General features: G+C 39.3%; 1 protein-coding gene and 1 pseudogene across 5 annotated transcripts in view; both read left to right on the forward strand.

Annotated features, from left to right (window-relative positions):
- Positions 1-17,227, forward strand: part of PTPN9 (protein tyrosine phosphatase non-receptor type 9) — an 83,067-nt gene that overhangs the window by 20,487 nt on the left and 45,353 nt on the right. For 2 of the 5 annotated variants that reach the window (XM_045449022.1, XM_045449024.1), the window contains exon 1: positions 7,198-7,569. The exons of 2 other annotated variants lie outside the window; for them this stretch is intronic. In XM_045449022.1, coding sequence (XP_045304978.1) covers positions 7,354-7,569 — 216 coding nt within the window. In that variant the 5' untranslated portion in view covers positions 7,198-7,353. Of the gene's footprint in view, positions 1-7,197; positions 7,570-17,227 lie in introns of those variants that run through there. One more of the 5 variants, XM_045449023.1, reaches the window with a different exon arrangement.
- Positions 917-17,086, forward strand: LOC123582686 (annotated as a pseudogene).

Below are 17,227 nucleotides of genomic sequence, written 5' to 3' on the forward strand. Positions count from 1 at the left end.
AAAAAAAAAAAGAATCACCTGGGGATCTTGTTAAAACAGATTATGATTCAGCAGGTTTGTGGTGGGGCCTGAGAGTGCATTTCTTCTTTTTTTTTTTTTTTTAAATTTTTTTTTTTTTTTCCCAACGTTTTTATTTATTTTTGGGACAGAGAGAGACAGAGCATGAATGGGGGAGGGGCAGAGAGAGAGGGAGACACAGAATCGGAAACAGGCTCCAGGCTCTGAGCCATCAGCCCAGAGCCCGACGTGGGGCTCAAACTCACGGACCGTGAGATCGTGACCTGGCTGAAGTCGGACGCTTAACCGACTGCGCCACCCAGGCACCCCTTGAGAGTGCATTTCTGAACAAGCTCCTAGGTGAGGCCAGTGCTGCGGACTTCATTTTGAGTAGCACTGTAATATTCCGTTCCTTTCTTTTTCAGTCTAGTTGTATTCTTTCTTGAAAGACTTGTTTTTAGTAAATCATTTCTGATAATCGCTACTCCCCTTTCTAAAAGGTCAAAGCGCACTTTAAAAAACAAACAAACAAAAAAACCCATTGGCTAAGCTAGGTGTGTATGCATGTAAAAGAAAGATAAATTTTACGGTCTACTGGGGATTGATGTCAGAGACTGGGAAGTTTTGTAACCCTCAGTAGACATCCCCTCTTTGGAATTAGGACCATGTTTGCTCATTCTCGGGTTTTGATAACCTTGCTCATCCTTAAGGTTCTGCAGCAGATGTTCATCAGGCTCCCCTGGGATTCTCAGGATTGTTAGGTTTTGCAGGTCTGGAGACTTCAACTGATTTGGAATAATCAGGGGTTCTACTATTCTGAGCTTCAGTTCTTGCTTTCCACAAGGCTTGTTCTTCCCCTCTTCAAGTTGAAGATGATATTTGTTGATAGAGAAATGGAAGATCTCTCTTTCTGCCATCTTTCCGTGTTGCCATAATGGTGTGCATGAATGTCCTGGCAGATGCTCTCAAGAGCATTAACAATGCTGAAAAGAGAGGCAAACCAAACGCCAGGTTCTTATTAGGCCCTGCTCCAAAGTCATCATCCGATTTCTGACTGTGATGATGAAGCATGGTTACATTGGCGAATTTGAAATCATCAATGATCACAGAGCTGGGAAAATTGTTGTGAACCTCACAGGCAGGTTAAACAAGTGTGGAGTTAAACAAGCTCCAGGTTTGATGTACAAGTCAAAGATCTAGAAAAATGGCAGAATAATCTGCTCCCGTCTTGCCAGTTTGGTTTCATTGTACTGACAGCCTCAGCTGGCATCATGGACCATGAAGAAGCAAGACAAAAACACACAGGAGGGAAAATCCTGGGATTCTTTTTTTAGGGATGTAATACGTATGTGCAAAGAAAATGCCTCACTGAAAAAAAAAAAAAGAGAAATGGAAGAAGAGGAGTTGATCTGGACGGTTCTCACAGAGCCCTTTTTGTTAGCCTTAGCTTTATTAACAGGCCTTTTGGGCAGTGACTTTCCTGGCACTTTTCCTTTAGGTCAGAACCACCATTCTATTATCTTTTTGACTGTGCCCTCTTCCACTTTCTTTATACATGTGTATGTGATTTGAACATCTATACTCAATGGAGAATGCTGTGCAACCATACTAGTTAATACTTAAAAAAAAATTTTTATGTTTATTTTTGAGAGAGAGAGAGAGAGAGACAGAGACAGAGACAAAGTGTGAGCGAGGGAGGGGCAGAGAGACAGGGAGACACCGAATCCAAAGCAAGCTCCAGGCTCTGAGCTGTCAGCACAGAGCCCGATGAGAGGCTTGAGCTCTCGGACCACAAGATCATGACCTGAGCCAAAGTCAGAGGCTCAACCAACGGAGCCACCCAGGCGCCCCCAGAATGTCACTTTTGAGGGTTTCTGTAAAAAATACTAGCATCTGTATTCTCTTTAGAATTTTAGGTTTTTGAGATTTTAATTTTGTGAAACCTACATTTTTAGAGGCGTATAACAAATGGATAAAAATGTGGGCTCTCCATCTGCACTGACAGCATGGAGCCTGTTTGGGATTTTCTCTCTCCCCCTCCCTGCCTCCCTCTCTCTCGAAATAAATACTAAAAAATAAACCTTTAAAGTTTTAGGGAAAAAATGTGGGCTCTCCAGAGTCAGAAAACCTGTGTTCTGACGCAGCCTTCACCACTTTTCTCATTTGGGGACCTTGGGCAAGTTAACAGTTGGAAATCTGAGTTTTCTAATCTTGCTACATGGATAAGAGTATCAACCTCCTTAGGGCCATTGAGAGGACTTGACAGTCCTTGTAAAACTATCTGGTAGTTAGAATTCAGTATCAATAAATATTAGTTGTTGTTAACAGCTAATTTTATTAAAGGTCTAATGTTATTTAAATCTCTGTGGCAAGGTTTACATAATGCCTTCACAGCCAATTTTTTGATTATATGAGATGGACAGGTATTATCCCTTTTTGGATGAGGAAACTATGGCCTGAAGAGTGTTGACCGGGCTCAGGTACACATACTGTGGCAGAACTGGGTCTTTACTCCAGGATTACTGGTGCCACATCTAGGACTTGCTCTCTTAACTGCCTTCTTCTGACAGCACTTTAGTTGTTGGCTGTCACACTTTCAAAGATTACATGGTTACTTTCTCTTTTTCAACTAGTCTGTCTGCTTGGTTTGGATGCAGTCCAATATAGTAGTTCCTCATCCTTTTAGGATGAAACTGTCAGCAAGAATTTTCTACCCCTTCAAAATAAATACCTATTCGGCAAATGACAAGGTGCTTGAAGTTCCCTATCTCTAACGTTCTCATTACCACACCGGTTTTGGAATCTGAGTCAAGAAAACAATCCATATTCTTCATCATTGAGCAGACTGAAGGGTACTCCAACAGCTGTATCATGTCCCTGACTCTTGTATCCTCATTCAGAAATTCTCCAGTGTGGTTTGTGGATTTCTACTGGAGACTATCATTTTGAGACATACTGCCATCGGTCTTCCCTTTTTAAGATTTGAATGAGATTTGCCCATTCATTGGCGTATTGCATTCACAAATCCATTAACTCCAATTTTCCCTGGTAGTGACCATGTCTTATTCATTTTATAAAATTCATAAACTTTAATTTATTTTGGATATCTCTATTGTAGATGTCTTAAGATATTGGCAACTTAATTTGCAGGTATTTTCTTTTGTGACTTAATAGTTACCTCTTCCATTGCTTTTCTTCTCATAGCATTCCTGGTTTTTTGTCCGGTTTTATCCTGGAATTTTTCTCTTTTCCTCTATTTTCAGTTTTGAGTTCTCATAGTCAGATTGGCAAGTAAGTGTTCAGACAAACTTGTTCCTCCTACTCCCCGTGAACAGCATTCATTTAGCAGACTGAGAGCCCATAATCTTTTTTATACATTTACTCATTAAAATGGTGCCAAGCACTGTGCTTGGTGGGGAGTATGCAGTTGTGCATCTCCCCAAGCTTATAGTCTAATAGGAGCAGACAGATAATAACATAAGCTTTTATAATACTGTGTGCTTATTTATTTATGTATTTTAATGGATATTGTTTCTTTTTTTAATTTATTTTTTATTGTTTCAATTTAAATCCTAGTTAGTTAACATATAGTGTAATAACGATTTCACGGAATAGAATTTAGTGATTCATCACTTACATATAACACCCCAGTGCTCATCCCAACAAGTATCCTTCTCAATACCCGTTGCCCATTTAGCCCATCCCCCCACCCAACACCCCTCCAGCAACCCTCAGTTCTCTGTATTTAAGAGTTGCTCATGATTTGAAGAAGTAGGATTTAGAACGGACACCTAAAGAGTGGTAAGTAGTAGACCAAGTTGGGGTGTAGGGGAAGAATGTTCCAGTATGATCTGGAAAGTCAACTCCAGTTTATTGACAGACATTCACATTCCTCCTTTTTTCCCCTAAAGTCTCAGCTTTCAACTGGAAAAAGATAAACATTGTTGGCTAAGACCTCTCTCACCCCCTGGGTCCTCCAAGTCCTTTAGATTCTTATTTTTTCCCTAGAAAGACTTTTCAGGTTTCTTCTGGTTGTTTGGTTTGCCACTTCATTAACCAACTGGAAGGGGTAGCAGTTGGCAAGCTGCCTCAGGTTTTTTTCTCATAGTGACCAACTATTCCCCACCCTTGCCCCAGGACTCCATGTGGGAACCTGAATGATTTTGCTCTTGCTGGTGGTGAGGAGCCTTCTGTTTATTCTCCAGATTTCTGTTTTTTTCTTTTTTTCTCTTCTGTCTTACCATCTTCTGTTCCTCAACCTCTTGACATGTATTTTCTCTTCTGACAACTTAGAAATGTTTACTTCCTTGTTTTCTTGTTGAATCATTTCCTCCATTGTCTCTGGGAGCTCTTTATCCTCTGATAACTTTAATCTGGAGAGGTAGGTTTTTAAGCCTGGAGGATGCCAGCTTGTGTTTATTAAACATGCTTTTGACAGATGCCACCAGGAAGAAAGTGAGTGTGGCACAATCCCTGCAGGAGCTTGGAACATCCCCCTGTTTAGGGCTAGGAGCTAGGAGTTCCAAAAGCAGCTATAAATCCCCTCTTTGTAGAGCTCCCTAAACTCATTCCTTTTTGCCGTGATATGAAGACTATTAACAAACTTATCATTTGGTGGGATAGTTTAAAATACTTTTTAAAGCAGTGTGTTCAGATATTCCTGTTATATATTTTAGTTGAAAGCTATATAAAATTAACGCATTTTATTTTTTTAGTAGATAATATAGTCACATGAAAGAGAACATGGTAAATATTTCCTTCTCTTGCCATGTCTCTCAGCTACCTAAGTTGTCCTCTGAGACCTAGGGGCCTCTGGCCGGCTGCCCTAAGGTGGGCCACTTTGGCATGAACATTATTTTGGGTTAAAAATAATCAAAATTGAGGAGATACAGGAAAAGCTCTCTTTCAGGTCTTCAGCTGCCTAAATTTACATTGGAAAGGAGAGCCTATACCTGGAAGAAAGCTATTAAAACTGGCTCCCCTTTACCTAAGAAACTTACCTGCATAATAAGGCAACCTTTGTTTTTCAAAATACCGCTTTTCACCTTCCTGTAATGGCTTTCCTCCCCTTTGTATCCTCCAACCTACCCCTCTTTAGCTCACGTAAACTTCTTGTTGCCTCATTGTCTTTGGATTTCTTGTCTGTGTGGATTCCCCATATGTACACTATTAAATTTTATTTTCTCCTGTTAATCTGTCTCGTGTCAATTTGATTCGAAGTCCAACTAGAAGGACCGTGAAGGGGTGAGGAAAGTCTCCCCCAACTCCCCGACAGAGACAACCAATGTTACTGGTTTCTTATATATTCTTCCAGAATAATTTTGTGCCTAGGCAAACACGTGACATATATATTATCTGACAAGATGAATGATAACATGTCTTGTATTTCTCAAGGCCATGTGAAGTGGAAAGACTAGGATTTGAAGACTTACATTCAAACCTCAGCACCTTAGCTCTGTCCTTATTAGTTTAGTAACCTTGGGCAGCTTGCTTAAGCTCTGGGTGCTTTGATTTCTTTATGTTGTTAATAGTACTTAGTATATGTACAGTTCCTTCTTTGGTGCATGTCAATGCTTCACAGCTGGTTGCTACTTTTGTTATTTCTTGCTGGACCATATTCTTTGGCCTGTGTGAACTGGAAGGAGCAAGAAGTGAATGGATTGAATTGCTTTCTTTAATATGTGATAAATGCTCTCTTACATATAGAAGGGAATCTGATGGGCACCTGGGTGGCTCAGTCACTTAAGCGTCTGACTTTAGCTCAAGTCATGGTATCATGGTTTGTGGTTCAAGCCCCACGTCAGGCTCTGTGCTGATGGCTTGGAGCCTGGAACCTGCTTCAGATTCTCTCTCTCTCTCTGCCCCTTCTCCCACTCACACTCTGTCTCTCTCTCTCTCAAGAACAAATAAACATTAAAAAAATTTTTTTTAGAAGGGAATCTGAGCCAGGGGAGACAGAAATAGCATTTTTGAAAGGAAGAGAACGTCTTTTGCTCCTCAGGTGTTAGAGCCTGACTGTTTCTGATCTGGGGCCTTCACACACTTGGCTGATGGTGTGCTGATAAACCCTAGCCCTTCACTTCCGCTGGTTAGGAAGTTTTTAACACTGAAGAGCTTTTCACATTAAATAGCTAAATTAACCCTTCTGTATTGCCTGAAGCTTTGGACTCTTGTGGGAAGCTTAAAACTTGGTCAGCCCTACTTTGAGTTTCCTGCTCTTCAGTTCCTAGTGTGATGTTAATGCTTTAATAGCAGTTAGGTTTTTTTCTTCTTGGTTCTTACACAGTCAGTGCTTGATGTAATAGATGGAAGAGTCTAGAGTTTTAGTACCATTCCCATTTTATTTCATCAGAAGGATTGTATAAGGCCTTTCTTCATGGTTATCTGGCCTTAGCATTTTTTAAAGGTAAACTATAATTATATTTTATTTGTTTATTTTTAAGTAATCTCTACGCCCAACGTGGAGCTCCCAACTCACAACCCAAGATCAAGAGTCACATGCTGTAACTACTGAGCCAGCCAGCCAGGGGTCCCTGGGATTTGTAGGACTTTAAGTTTGAAGTTCACTTGGTCTCTTAATGTGTAAAAGAAAGAGATTTTATGTCTTGCAGTACATGAATACCAGAATAAAAAGACCTGATAACGTGGGATATTTTTTAAAGTAAGACAGTTTTTGAATACCCACTGTGCAGTGTTCTGTGTTGGATGTTGTTTTAAGCAGCTGCTTGTGAGTTCCCAAACTACTGTTGTCCAGATTGCTGAGAGTAGTCCTATTAATGATTTCTTTCATAAACAAATACATTTACTGTATCCTCTGAAGGGACTTGATATTTAGTATATTGGTAGAGAAACTTAATTGGGGAACCACTGGAAGGTAGAAATGTTTACCCATTTGAATATGTGGACTTAGGAACTGCATGTCATGTTTTATTTGTTAGGAAACAGAATCTCTTATAGCGAGGGCCTGCACAAAAAGCAGAAAAAAAAATTGGAGACATTAAAATACCCCATAGTATCTCTGACTTTTTAAAAGAAAACATTAAAAAGAAAATGAAAATGAAAATAATTTTTTTTTTTTTGAAGTTTGGTCCATGGAAATAGAGCAGTTAAATAGGGATAGTGAAGAAAAAGTGAGTTAAAGAGAACTTCAGCTACCTCCATTATGACCTCAAACTTTCTAATTGATTAAGTTCTTTCCAGCTTATCTCTTAACTCAGGCAAGAGACCCTGCGGGCAAAGCATCCTGTGACGGAACCGAAACTATCCCCTCAAGCAACAAGAACTGCCCTGAGCCTGCAAGACCCCGTGTGATTGACTCCAAGACAAGGATCCAGTGAACCTTCACTGCCCACGTGCATGTACCCACCCACCACTGTCCCACATTTTCCTTATATAAGCCTGGAAGTATTTTCGGCACTTTGGAGACAGTCTGAGCCGCTAGTCCGCCATCTTCCCGGTGTTGGCCTCACTGAAATAAACTCCTTTCTTGTTCCACCACCGCTCGTCTCTGTGCCTCTGGATTTTGTCAGCAGCCAGTGGCCGAACCTGGTCTGTTTGAACCCCCAGAGCCAGGTGCTCTTGCATCCCTGCCCAGCCCCCTACATGAGTAGAAACAATTAGACTTGAGCACACTATACTTTAAAAAAAAAAATAACACGAAGTAGGTCTGATTGCAAGCACTACCTCCACTGCTTTCCTTTGTGTATTTTTCGGCAGCTCTAAGAACAACCCAGGAATTGACCCAGCTGGAGGTAGACTAGAAATGCACATGATAAACCACTGAAATGTTAAGTTTTTTTACTTGTTTAATCAATCTATGTATATTCATTTTTTATGAAAAAATGTTTTTTTCTTTTTTAAAAATAAAAACACACCTGTCAGAATGACTAAAATAAAAAACACAAGACGGGGCACCTGGGTGGCTTAGTTGGTTAAGCGCGTCGGACTCTTGATTTTGGCTCAGGTCCTGATCCCAGGGTGGTAGGATTGAGCTCTGCTTCTTGTTCTGGACTGGGCATGGAGCCTGCTTAAGATTCATTCTCTCTCTCTCTCTCTCTCTCTCTCTCTCTCTCTCTTTGTCTCTCTCTCTCTCTATATATATGTATATGTATATCCCTCCCTCTCCCCTCCCCCCGCCAAACACACACACACGCACGCACGCACGCACGCAAGAAACAAGTTTTGGCAAGGATGTGGAGAAATAGCAACCCTCGTGCACTGTTGGCAGGGATGCAGACGGTGCAACCACTATGGAAAACACCATGGATGGTCCTCAAAAAATTAAAAATAGAAATATCCTGTGATCCAGTAATCACACTACTGGGTATTTACCCAGAGAATACCAAAACACAAATTCAAAGGGATACGTGAAACCCTATGTTTACTGCAGCATTATTGACAGTAGCAAATTATGGAAGCAACCCAAGTGTCCATCGATTGATGAATGGATAAAGAAGATGTGGTGTGTGTGTGTGTGGGTATATATATACATGGATGTATGTGTATGTACAAATATATATATGTACAAATATATATATATATATATATATATATATATATATATATATATATATATACACACACCCACACACTGGAATATTCAGTCATAAAAAAAAAAAAAGAATGAAATCTTGCATTTGCAAGAGAATATAATGCTAAGTGAAGTAAGTCAGAGAAAGACTAATACCATATGATTTCATTCATATTTGGAATTTGAGGAACAAAACAAAGGAACAAAGAGGAAAAAAAGACAAACCAAAAAACATTCTCAACTATAGAGAACAAACAGATGGTTATCAGAGGGGAGCTGGGGGAATGAGTGAAATAGGTGAAGATGATTAAGAGCAGCCTTGATGATGGGGCACCTGGGTGGCTCAGTCAGTTAATCGTCCAGCTTTTGGTTTCAGCTCAGGTCATGATCTCACAATTTGGGATTATCGCAGAGTCTGCTTGGGATTCGCTGTCTCCCTCTCTCTCTGCCCCTCCTCTGCTCATGCTCGCTCTGTCTCAAAAATAAATAAATATTTTTTTAAAAAGTACATTTGAGGAACACTGAGTAATATTACGGAATCGTTGAGTCATTATTATCATACACCTGAAACGAATATAACACTGTTAACTACACTGGAATTAAAATTTTTAAAAAAGGAAAAAATAAATGAAATATTGCCTTTAAAACAAGAACCATTTATAGTTAGAAATCGCTACACAGATTTGGTTTTAATTTCCAACTTTTTTTTTTTTTGGTGAGAAATTTGGAGGGCTGCCAATGGAGTTTTGGAATTTTTTTTCATTTTTAGAAAATTTTTAGTGGTAGCAGTAGTTATAGTATAATTTAAGTATACTGATAGTAACTTAAGTAAGCAAATAGAACTAATTTGGATTTAATTTGAAATTCATGTACATTTTTTCATTTTATTTTTTTTAAGAAGTAAAAATGGAAAAACGGGTAAATGGTTTTGATTCAGCATTTTACAGATTAATGCCATGTTTGGGGTGTTTTAGTGTCTTTAACAAAAATGTGACAGGTTTTGGTTACATGGTGGCCCATTATATTGACATTTCATAATTTATTCATTTTCTTATTAATTTTTGGTTTAGGTTGTTTCTAACATTTTGTCATTAGAAAGAAAGCAAGAGTGAATATTCAAATAGCCAGTATTCATTGCAACATTGTTTCTAATGGCAAAATATTTGAAACAACAAGAGTGTTTATGTTTATATAGGTTTGTCTGCTTTGTACCTTCATGCTGATGTTTCTGTACACTCGATTCCTAGAACTGGTGGTGTGGGTTATAGGGTTTGCATTTTTAAAACTGCTTGGTTAGTGCCAAATTGATACAAAGAAGTGGCATGAATTATATATAGTTGCCACATTGTATGAAAGCACCTCTTTCCCATATTATTACCAATACTGTATGTTTTCAGTCTTTTTAATTTTGTTAATTGGTAGGCAGAAATGGCATCTTTAAAAAAATTTTAAATATATATATATTTTTTAAAGTTTATTTTGAGAAAGAGAGTGCCAGTGACCATGGGGGAGGGGGAGAGAGAGGGAGAGAGAGAATCCCAAGGAGGCTCTGCATAGTCAGCACAGAGCCTGATGCAGGGCTCAAACCCACAAACTGTGAGATCATGACCTGAGCTGAAACTGGATGCTTAACCAATTGAGCCACCCAGCTGCCCCCAAAATTTATCTTTTTAAATCTATACATTTTATTTAGCTTTTGACTTGGTTATGCATGGACATGGTTTAAAATTTTAAAGGCATGAAAGTTTATAGTTTCCTAGCCTGTTTCCCAACCCCAATTCAGTTCCTCTCTCCAAAGGTGATCAATATTATCAGTGTTTTGTGTATCCTTCTATAAGTATTTTATGCATATATATGAACAAATTCATATAATTTGCTATTTTTTTATTAATTGGCATATCTCTTTATCATACATATACAACAGAGTGGATACAAAAGTCCTGTATATACATAGGATTATTTCTGGATTTTATTCTGTTCTTTAAAATTCCTATTCTTATGCACCATGTTTCTTTTTGTCTTGGTTGCATTATATGACCTTTAGTACAATATTGCATAGTAGTAGTAATAAAAGGGCTCCTGGCCTTTTAGTCTTTAATAGAAAAAAATAATTCTAATGTTTCATTATCTAATGTTATTGATTGCTGAAGTTTCTGTCAGATAACCCTTACCAAATTAAGAGACTTCCCTCTATTTCTAGTTTGCTAAAATTAAAAAAGAAAATCATAATGGGTGTTGACTTTTATCCCATGCATTTTCGACATCTGTTGAGAAGGTTATATACTTTTTCTCCCTTAGTATGTGTTAATATAAAAATTACTTTGATAGATCTCTTGATATTAAACTGCCCTTACATTCCTGGGATAAGCCCTCTTTGGTTATGAGGTGTACTTCCTCTATTGTATTGCACTTTAAAGTCTTTTTTTTTTTTAATGTTTATTTTTGAGAGAGAGAGACAGAGCGTGAACAGGGGGAGGGGCAGAGAGAGGGAGACACAGAATCTGAAGCAGGTTTCAGGCTCTGAGCTGTCAGCACAGAGCCCAACACGGGGCTTGAATTCCCATACCGAGAGATCATGGCTTGAATGGAAGTCGGATGCTTCCCACTGAGCCACCCAGGCACCACTATTATACTGCACTTTATATAACATGGGAGCCATTTGTGCCATGAAGGTTTAATAGAACATTATGTAAAAGTTATCAGAGTCTGTTGGTATTTTTTTTAATAGGGGATATTTGACAACTTTTGTTTTTTAATTTACATTTCTTTGATACTCAGTGGTCACTAGTATTTTTAAAGATAAACCTTAAAATTTCCTTGGTTCTTCCTCCTCTTTCTACTTCCTAAATGTTAATAATGTTCTTCAGAGTTCTGTTGCTCATTCATACATATTTATTAGGAGATGTTATTAGAGATATTTGTGCCAGGGGTAATGCTAGGAACTAGTGAATAAAATAGACCTCATCCCTGCCTTCACAGAACTTCCCTCCTTGCTGCTAAATTTTCCTTTTCCAGTCTGGCTCCCCTACTGCCAACAATCATTTTTGGGGCCACAGGAGGACCAAAGTTAACATCTCATCCCTTTACTTAAAGATCTCTATTGACTCCTTCCTGTCTATAGGATTCTGTCTGGAATCTGAAGCACAGCATAAAAGGGCCTTCCATTGTGGCTTAACGTCCAAGTCAGCTCATTCACACCATTCTCTGTCAATACAAACTGGACACACCAGCTACACTGTGTCCCCAGTAATTCCTATTCTTTCTTGACTCTGCCTCTACGCATTTTGTTTTCTCCAAACTAGAATCCTTCTGTCTGCCTGGCAGATTTCTACTCATCTTTCAAGGCACTCCTCTAAAAAGACTTTTTAAAAAATTCTCCTAGAGATAGTGTGAATTCCATAGCATTCTGTTCATAAATATGTCCTAAGACTTATAAAATTATATGACGATGACTGTTTACTTATACATCTGCCTCCATATTTAAATGACTGTGAACTGCTCAGAGTAGGGTCTTTCTCTCTCTACATTGTGTCTACTGAACATCTACTATACTGCTTAGCACAGAGTAGGCCGTCAGCAAATACTTGTAAATGTTTGCCTAACTACGTGACTGGCTGCCTGAAAGAGGTCTACTGTTTGGTTGCCTTGAAGGGAATACTACTGCTGTTAGTTATGGCAGGTTGCCCGAGAAGCCAGGATTAGAACAATATACACTTGAATACTCCCTCTTTCTTCTTCCTTCACCCTAAGAATTGTGTGTGTGTGTGGGGGGGAGGGGTTGTGGGACATATATTTAGAAAATTGTATATTTATTGGTATTTTTCTGTTGACTTTAATTTTTTAATTATTAAAAATATAAAAACAATTGTATAGGTTGATGGGATCATGGGTAACCTTTTCTTTTCTGCATTTTCCTTTGTTTCCAAACATGGTAAAATCAGAAATTTTTCTTAAGGCTTTTTCCTTCCCAGATTCAGTAAAGTCCTATTTAGGAAAGCATTGGCCCATGTAGTGCCTGGGTGGCTCAGTTGGTTGGCTGTCCCACTCTTGATTTTGGCTCAGGTCATGATCTCACAGTTTCTGGGATTGAGCCCCATGTCTGGCTCTGCGCTGGCAGTGTGGAGTCCGTTTAGGATTCTCTCTCCTCTCCCTGCTGCTCATGCGCGCTCTCTCTCTCTCTCAAAATAAAGTGTTAAAAAAAAGCATTGTTCAGAATACACTTACCTTGATGAGCACTGAGTAATATATAGAATTGTATACCTGAAACTAACAGCACTGTATGTTAACTACACTGGAGTTAAAATTACAAACAACAACAACAACAACAACAAAATTAGCTCTTTTAAAATTACATTTTAGGGAAAGGCAAATTTTCCTAAGAAAGTGAAGATATTTGAGATAAACAAGTAAATGTTAATTCAAAGGAACTAGGTTTATTTCCATATTTGGCACAATAACATAGGGCTAATGGAAAGATTATAGTTTTCAGTTCAGAAATTGAACAAATATCACCTTGCTGCATTGTAGCAAGCTAGTGTGTTGGCTCAGAATCTGTTTCCTAGCAGATATGAATTGAAGGGATTAATAGACATAACAAAACAATTCACAAGGAAGAAGAGACAGGGAAACAAGCGTAAGAGAAGTTTACTAAGATAGTTTACTAATGCACTGATGAAGAAATAGCATATTAGATGAAATACAGAGGTAACCTCCAAAACCTGTTACAGAGGTAACAGACACAGAGGCTTATATTGATCACTTTCCTTATTTAGATACTCAGTGCAGAGTGACTGCATTTTTTGCGTGGTGTTTGTCCTGCACAAACTTGTGCCTTTATTATAATGAGAAATAGTCCTTACTCAGTTTAATGCTCAGGATGGCAGTGTAGTCTTAAAGTAGGGACAAAAGGATTTAGAGATGGGAGCGGGGTTATAAATACTTCCCAACCCAGCTTCTGTATTGTGCAGAAGGAGTTGCTCTTTTAGAGACTTTTGTCATGCGGTAGAACACATACTGGAAGTTTCTAATTTAAATTTATGCTTTTGGATAAAATGGATTAGAGAGAGTGGACTGCTACAGGTTGAAGAGAAACCAGTCACTTGATTCTGAGAAACTGTAATTCAATTGAAAGAAGTTTTAGTGTAGAATGACTGGAGTAAAGAAAAAGACATACATTCCAAGACTACCTACTGCGTGCCAGATGCTCTGGTGCTTTTCTATCAGTTGTCTCATTCGTGCCTTATCTATACAGATGAGGACCTGAGGCTCAGAGAGGTTAAATGACGCCCAAATATCACATAGCAGTGAGTGAGAGGATGACTGCTCACACTGACTCACACACCCACTAGACTTGTTCTCTGATGGTTAGGTGGTTGACATCCCAAGAGGCAGAAATTTTCTATTTCTTTCAAAAGCAGGTTTCTTATAGGTCTCGCTCTTTTTCACTCTCTCCTACATTGTGTTGGAACACAGGATTTAAAATACTTTGGAACTGAGTATGCCAGCATGTTTTCCTTGATCTTTTGGGTGGCTAGCCTTTTGCCTAGAGCTGATCTCGAAATTGTAGCTGCTCCTGGGGAGTTTGATGTAACCCGAAGACTGTTGGTTTTGTTCTCTCCAATAACATATTTAACACCAGTGGGTAGAATCCAGGGTGTAATCCACTTGACAGATTTCTCAGCCATATTCTAGCAGGTTCCCCAGTATCTTTATCTTCATGGCCATAGTCAAGAAACTTGTTATCTACTTAAATGTGATTGTGGGAAAAGTATGTAATTATAGTAAGCTTTTTGACTATGCTGTAACAAATCTTACTGGTACCTGAAAAGTGGGTTGAGGAGGGTTGCAAGTGGTTATGTTAATTTTTCTATACACCAGTTCAGACCTTTTTCCCAAAGGAAGACCAAAGCTGTTTGAACTGTGACAGTGACTTAGCTGACAGGTATTAACAAGTTATGGTTAACTCATAAGCCTAGATAGATTCAAACCGTTGACCTTGAGTTGAAGTATTTTATAAGCTGTGACTCATCTTTTGGCTCATCCTTTTGTTCACCAGGAAATAACACTGAATATTAATTTCAGGAATTTCAGTTATCCCTTATGAAGAGTGTGTTGCTCATTAAAATTGCTGGGACTTGTTTTTCTGGTACCAACAGGACCACAAATTGGTCTATACTTAGTGGTTGTAAACTGTGTAAACTGTGTAAACGGGAAGGTACCTGATTAACTGTCTAGAGAAAGCCCGTTGAAGATGGGGCCATCCTTTCTGACTTCTTTAATAAGAGGTTCATCTCTTCTACAAGAGAGAGAGGGATGCAGGATGGTGAATCTGAGGCTGAGCCTAACAGATGGTGTGTGTGTATGTGTATTTGTATCTGTAAATATCACATCACTGTTTACAGTACACTGGACTCTCTTCATGCAAGGCCTAGTCAGGCCAGATCAGGAGGAATTGTTCCCGTGCTTAAAGCCAAGAATAACATCCTGACCAGCAGGGGACAGAGGTCAGCTCAAGGCAACTGCTCTAGGGAGCTACAGGACATTAAGAACTTTGAAGGAACTGAATTTAGTATAAGTAGGAAGCCAATATGTATTATGTACGTACTTTGAAAGAAGTGTGTGAAACCTATGTGTGTGTCTCTGTCTTTTTTTTCCTATGGGTCTCTTATTAAGGCATAGCTTATTTGTGAAAAATGAAAAATCATCTTAATGGGATGTGTTATGACTTCACCTCCTCGCTATTTTAACTATATTTCCCCCTCCTACCTGCATATTGATTTGTCTGTTTATTGTTTTTATTAGAAAAAGGGGGAAAGTATGTTCTACTGTTACTCTGTGTTGTATTCTACAGGCAGCTTCAGACAAGGCTGGATTGAAGGATGATATGTTAATTAAGAAACAAATACCCTTTACAAAATCTCCTGGGGACCTTCCAGGCTGGCTGAAGTTTTGTTTCTGCTATCTTTCTGTGCCCACTCCTCTTCTTGTCCCTTCCATCTTTCCTCATTCTGATGCTCGCCACTCACCCCATGGAGGAAGCTCAGACTGTTTGCTGGTGGAGCATTCTAAGTTTGTCCTGTTGTCTTCTCTGGGACTCATTGCTCTGGTCCGACTTAAACTGGTTCTGGGCCAAAGTGATCATCTGAAAGCTTTTCTTCTTGGCCTTTATTTCTTGGCTCTTTTAATGCACTTTGCCTGATTAGTTTTGCTGTTTCTCTCCTTTTCCAGTGGTGTAAGTTATACTGCGTCGGTTGGAAGGTTCTAAAGCTCAGGTGCAGCCTGAGGCCTCTTAGATTTTACTTTGGTTTTGTAAAGTGCCTTTTTCCTTTCCTAGAAATTGGGGGATGAATCAGGCGCTCTTTTGTGAGGTATTGCTGACCTTCCTGGGACTCTAGTTTGCTAGTTGTTTAAACACATATGTAGCAACTTGAATTGTATTTGCAAAAGTAGGACTTTGTTGCCAAGATTCTGAAGTAGGTCAATTGCTTGTTACCCTTTCCCCTCTTGTTTTTAAATTGAAAAATTAAAGAGAGAATTACCTTGTCCATGGCCACATAGCAGGCTGGTCTTACATCTTTTATTTAAAAAAAATTTTTTTTTTCAACGTTTATTTATTTTTGGGACAGAGAGAGATAGAGCATGAACGGGGGAGGGTCAGAGAGAGGGAGACACAGAATCGGAAGCAGGCTCCAGGCTCTGAGCTGCCAGCACAGAGCCCGACGCGGGGCTCGAACTCACGGACCGCGAGATCGTGACCTGGCTGAAGTCAGACGCCTAACCGACTGCGCCACCCAGGCGCCCCAGGTCTTACATCTTTTAAAGCAAACCTTATTTTTCCATTCCTTGTATTTCTTAGCACAGATATTAACAAATAGTTAATGAATCCATAATAGTTTAATAAATACATCTTAACTGTGGGTTGATTGATCAATTAAGTTTCAGAATTCTTATCAAGTTGGTCACATTTTGGACCATCAGGTGAGAAAAGCGTCTGGGTGGAAGGGATCAGATAGCCTTGCAGAAAGTGTTTAGCAGTTGAGAATATGCATGCAAAAAATCCTGATGTAGAGGTGCCTGGCTGGCTCAGTCACTGGAGACTCTTGATCTTGGGATTGTGAGTTCAAGCCCCAATATGTGTGTAGAGATTGCTTTATTTTTTTTAAATATTTATTTGAGAGAGAGAGAGAAAGAGAGAGAGAGAAAGAGAGAGAGAGAGCGCGCACACGGAGGAGGGGCAGAAAGAGAGGGAGACACAGAATCCAAAACAGGCTCCAGGCTCTGAGCTGTCAGCACAGAGTCCTATGTGGGGCTTGAAGTCATGAACCATGAGATAGATCATGACCTGAGCCCAAGTCCGACACTTAACCTACTGAGCCACCCAGGCACCTCGAGATTGCTTCTAAAAATAAAAAATCTTAAAAAAAAAAATCCTGTTATAAAACCTGTTCAAAAACTGAAGAAACAGGAGAGTAGTTTGGCTAGAGCAGAAACTGGTTAAATGTAAGGAGAAATAGGGTGAGAAAGGATAGAAGGACATGGGTTAATCAAGAGATAGGAAGAATTCTACAAACAGGCATCTTGCCAGCTTGGGATCAGAGAGTGAAGATGAAAATTTCCTACTCCTCCCCCAGTATGAGACTCTCCACCCCTCCCCTGGCAACCACTATCCAGAGGGTCTGTGAATGCCTTTGGGCACTAGTG

Source organism: Leopardus geoffroyi, chromosome B3 (genome assembly GCF_018350155.1).
Source record: "Leopardus geoffroyi isolate Oge1 chromosome B3, O.geoffroyi_Oge1_pat1.0, whole genome shotgun sequence".
Classification (NCBI taxonomy): Eukaryota; Metazoa; Chordata; class Mammalia; order Carnivora; family Felidae; genus Leopardus; species Leopardus geoffroyi.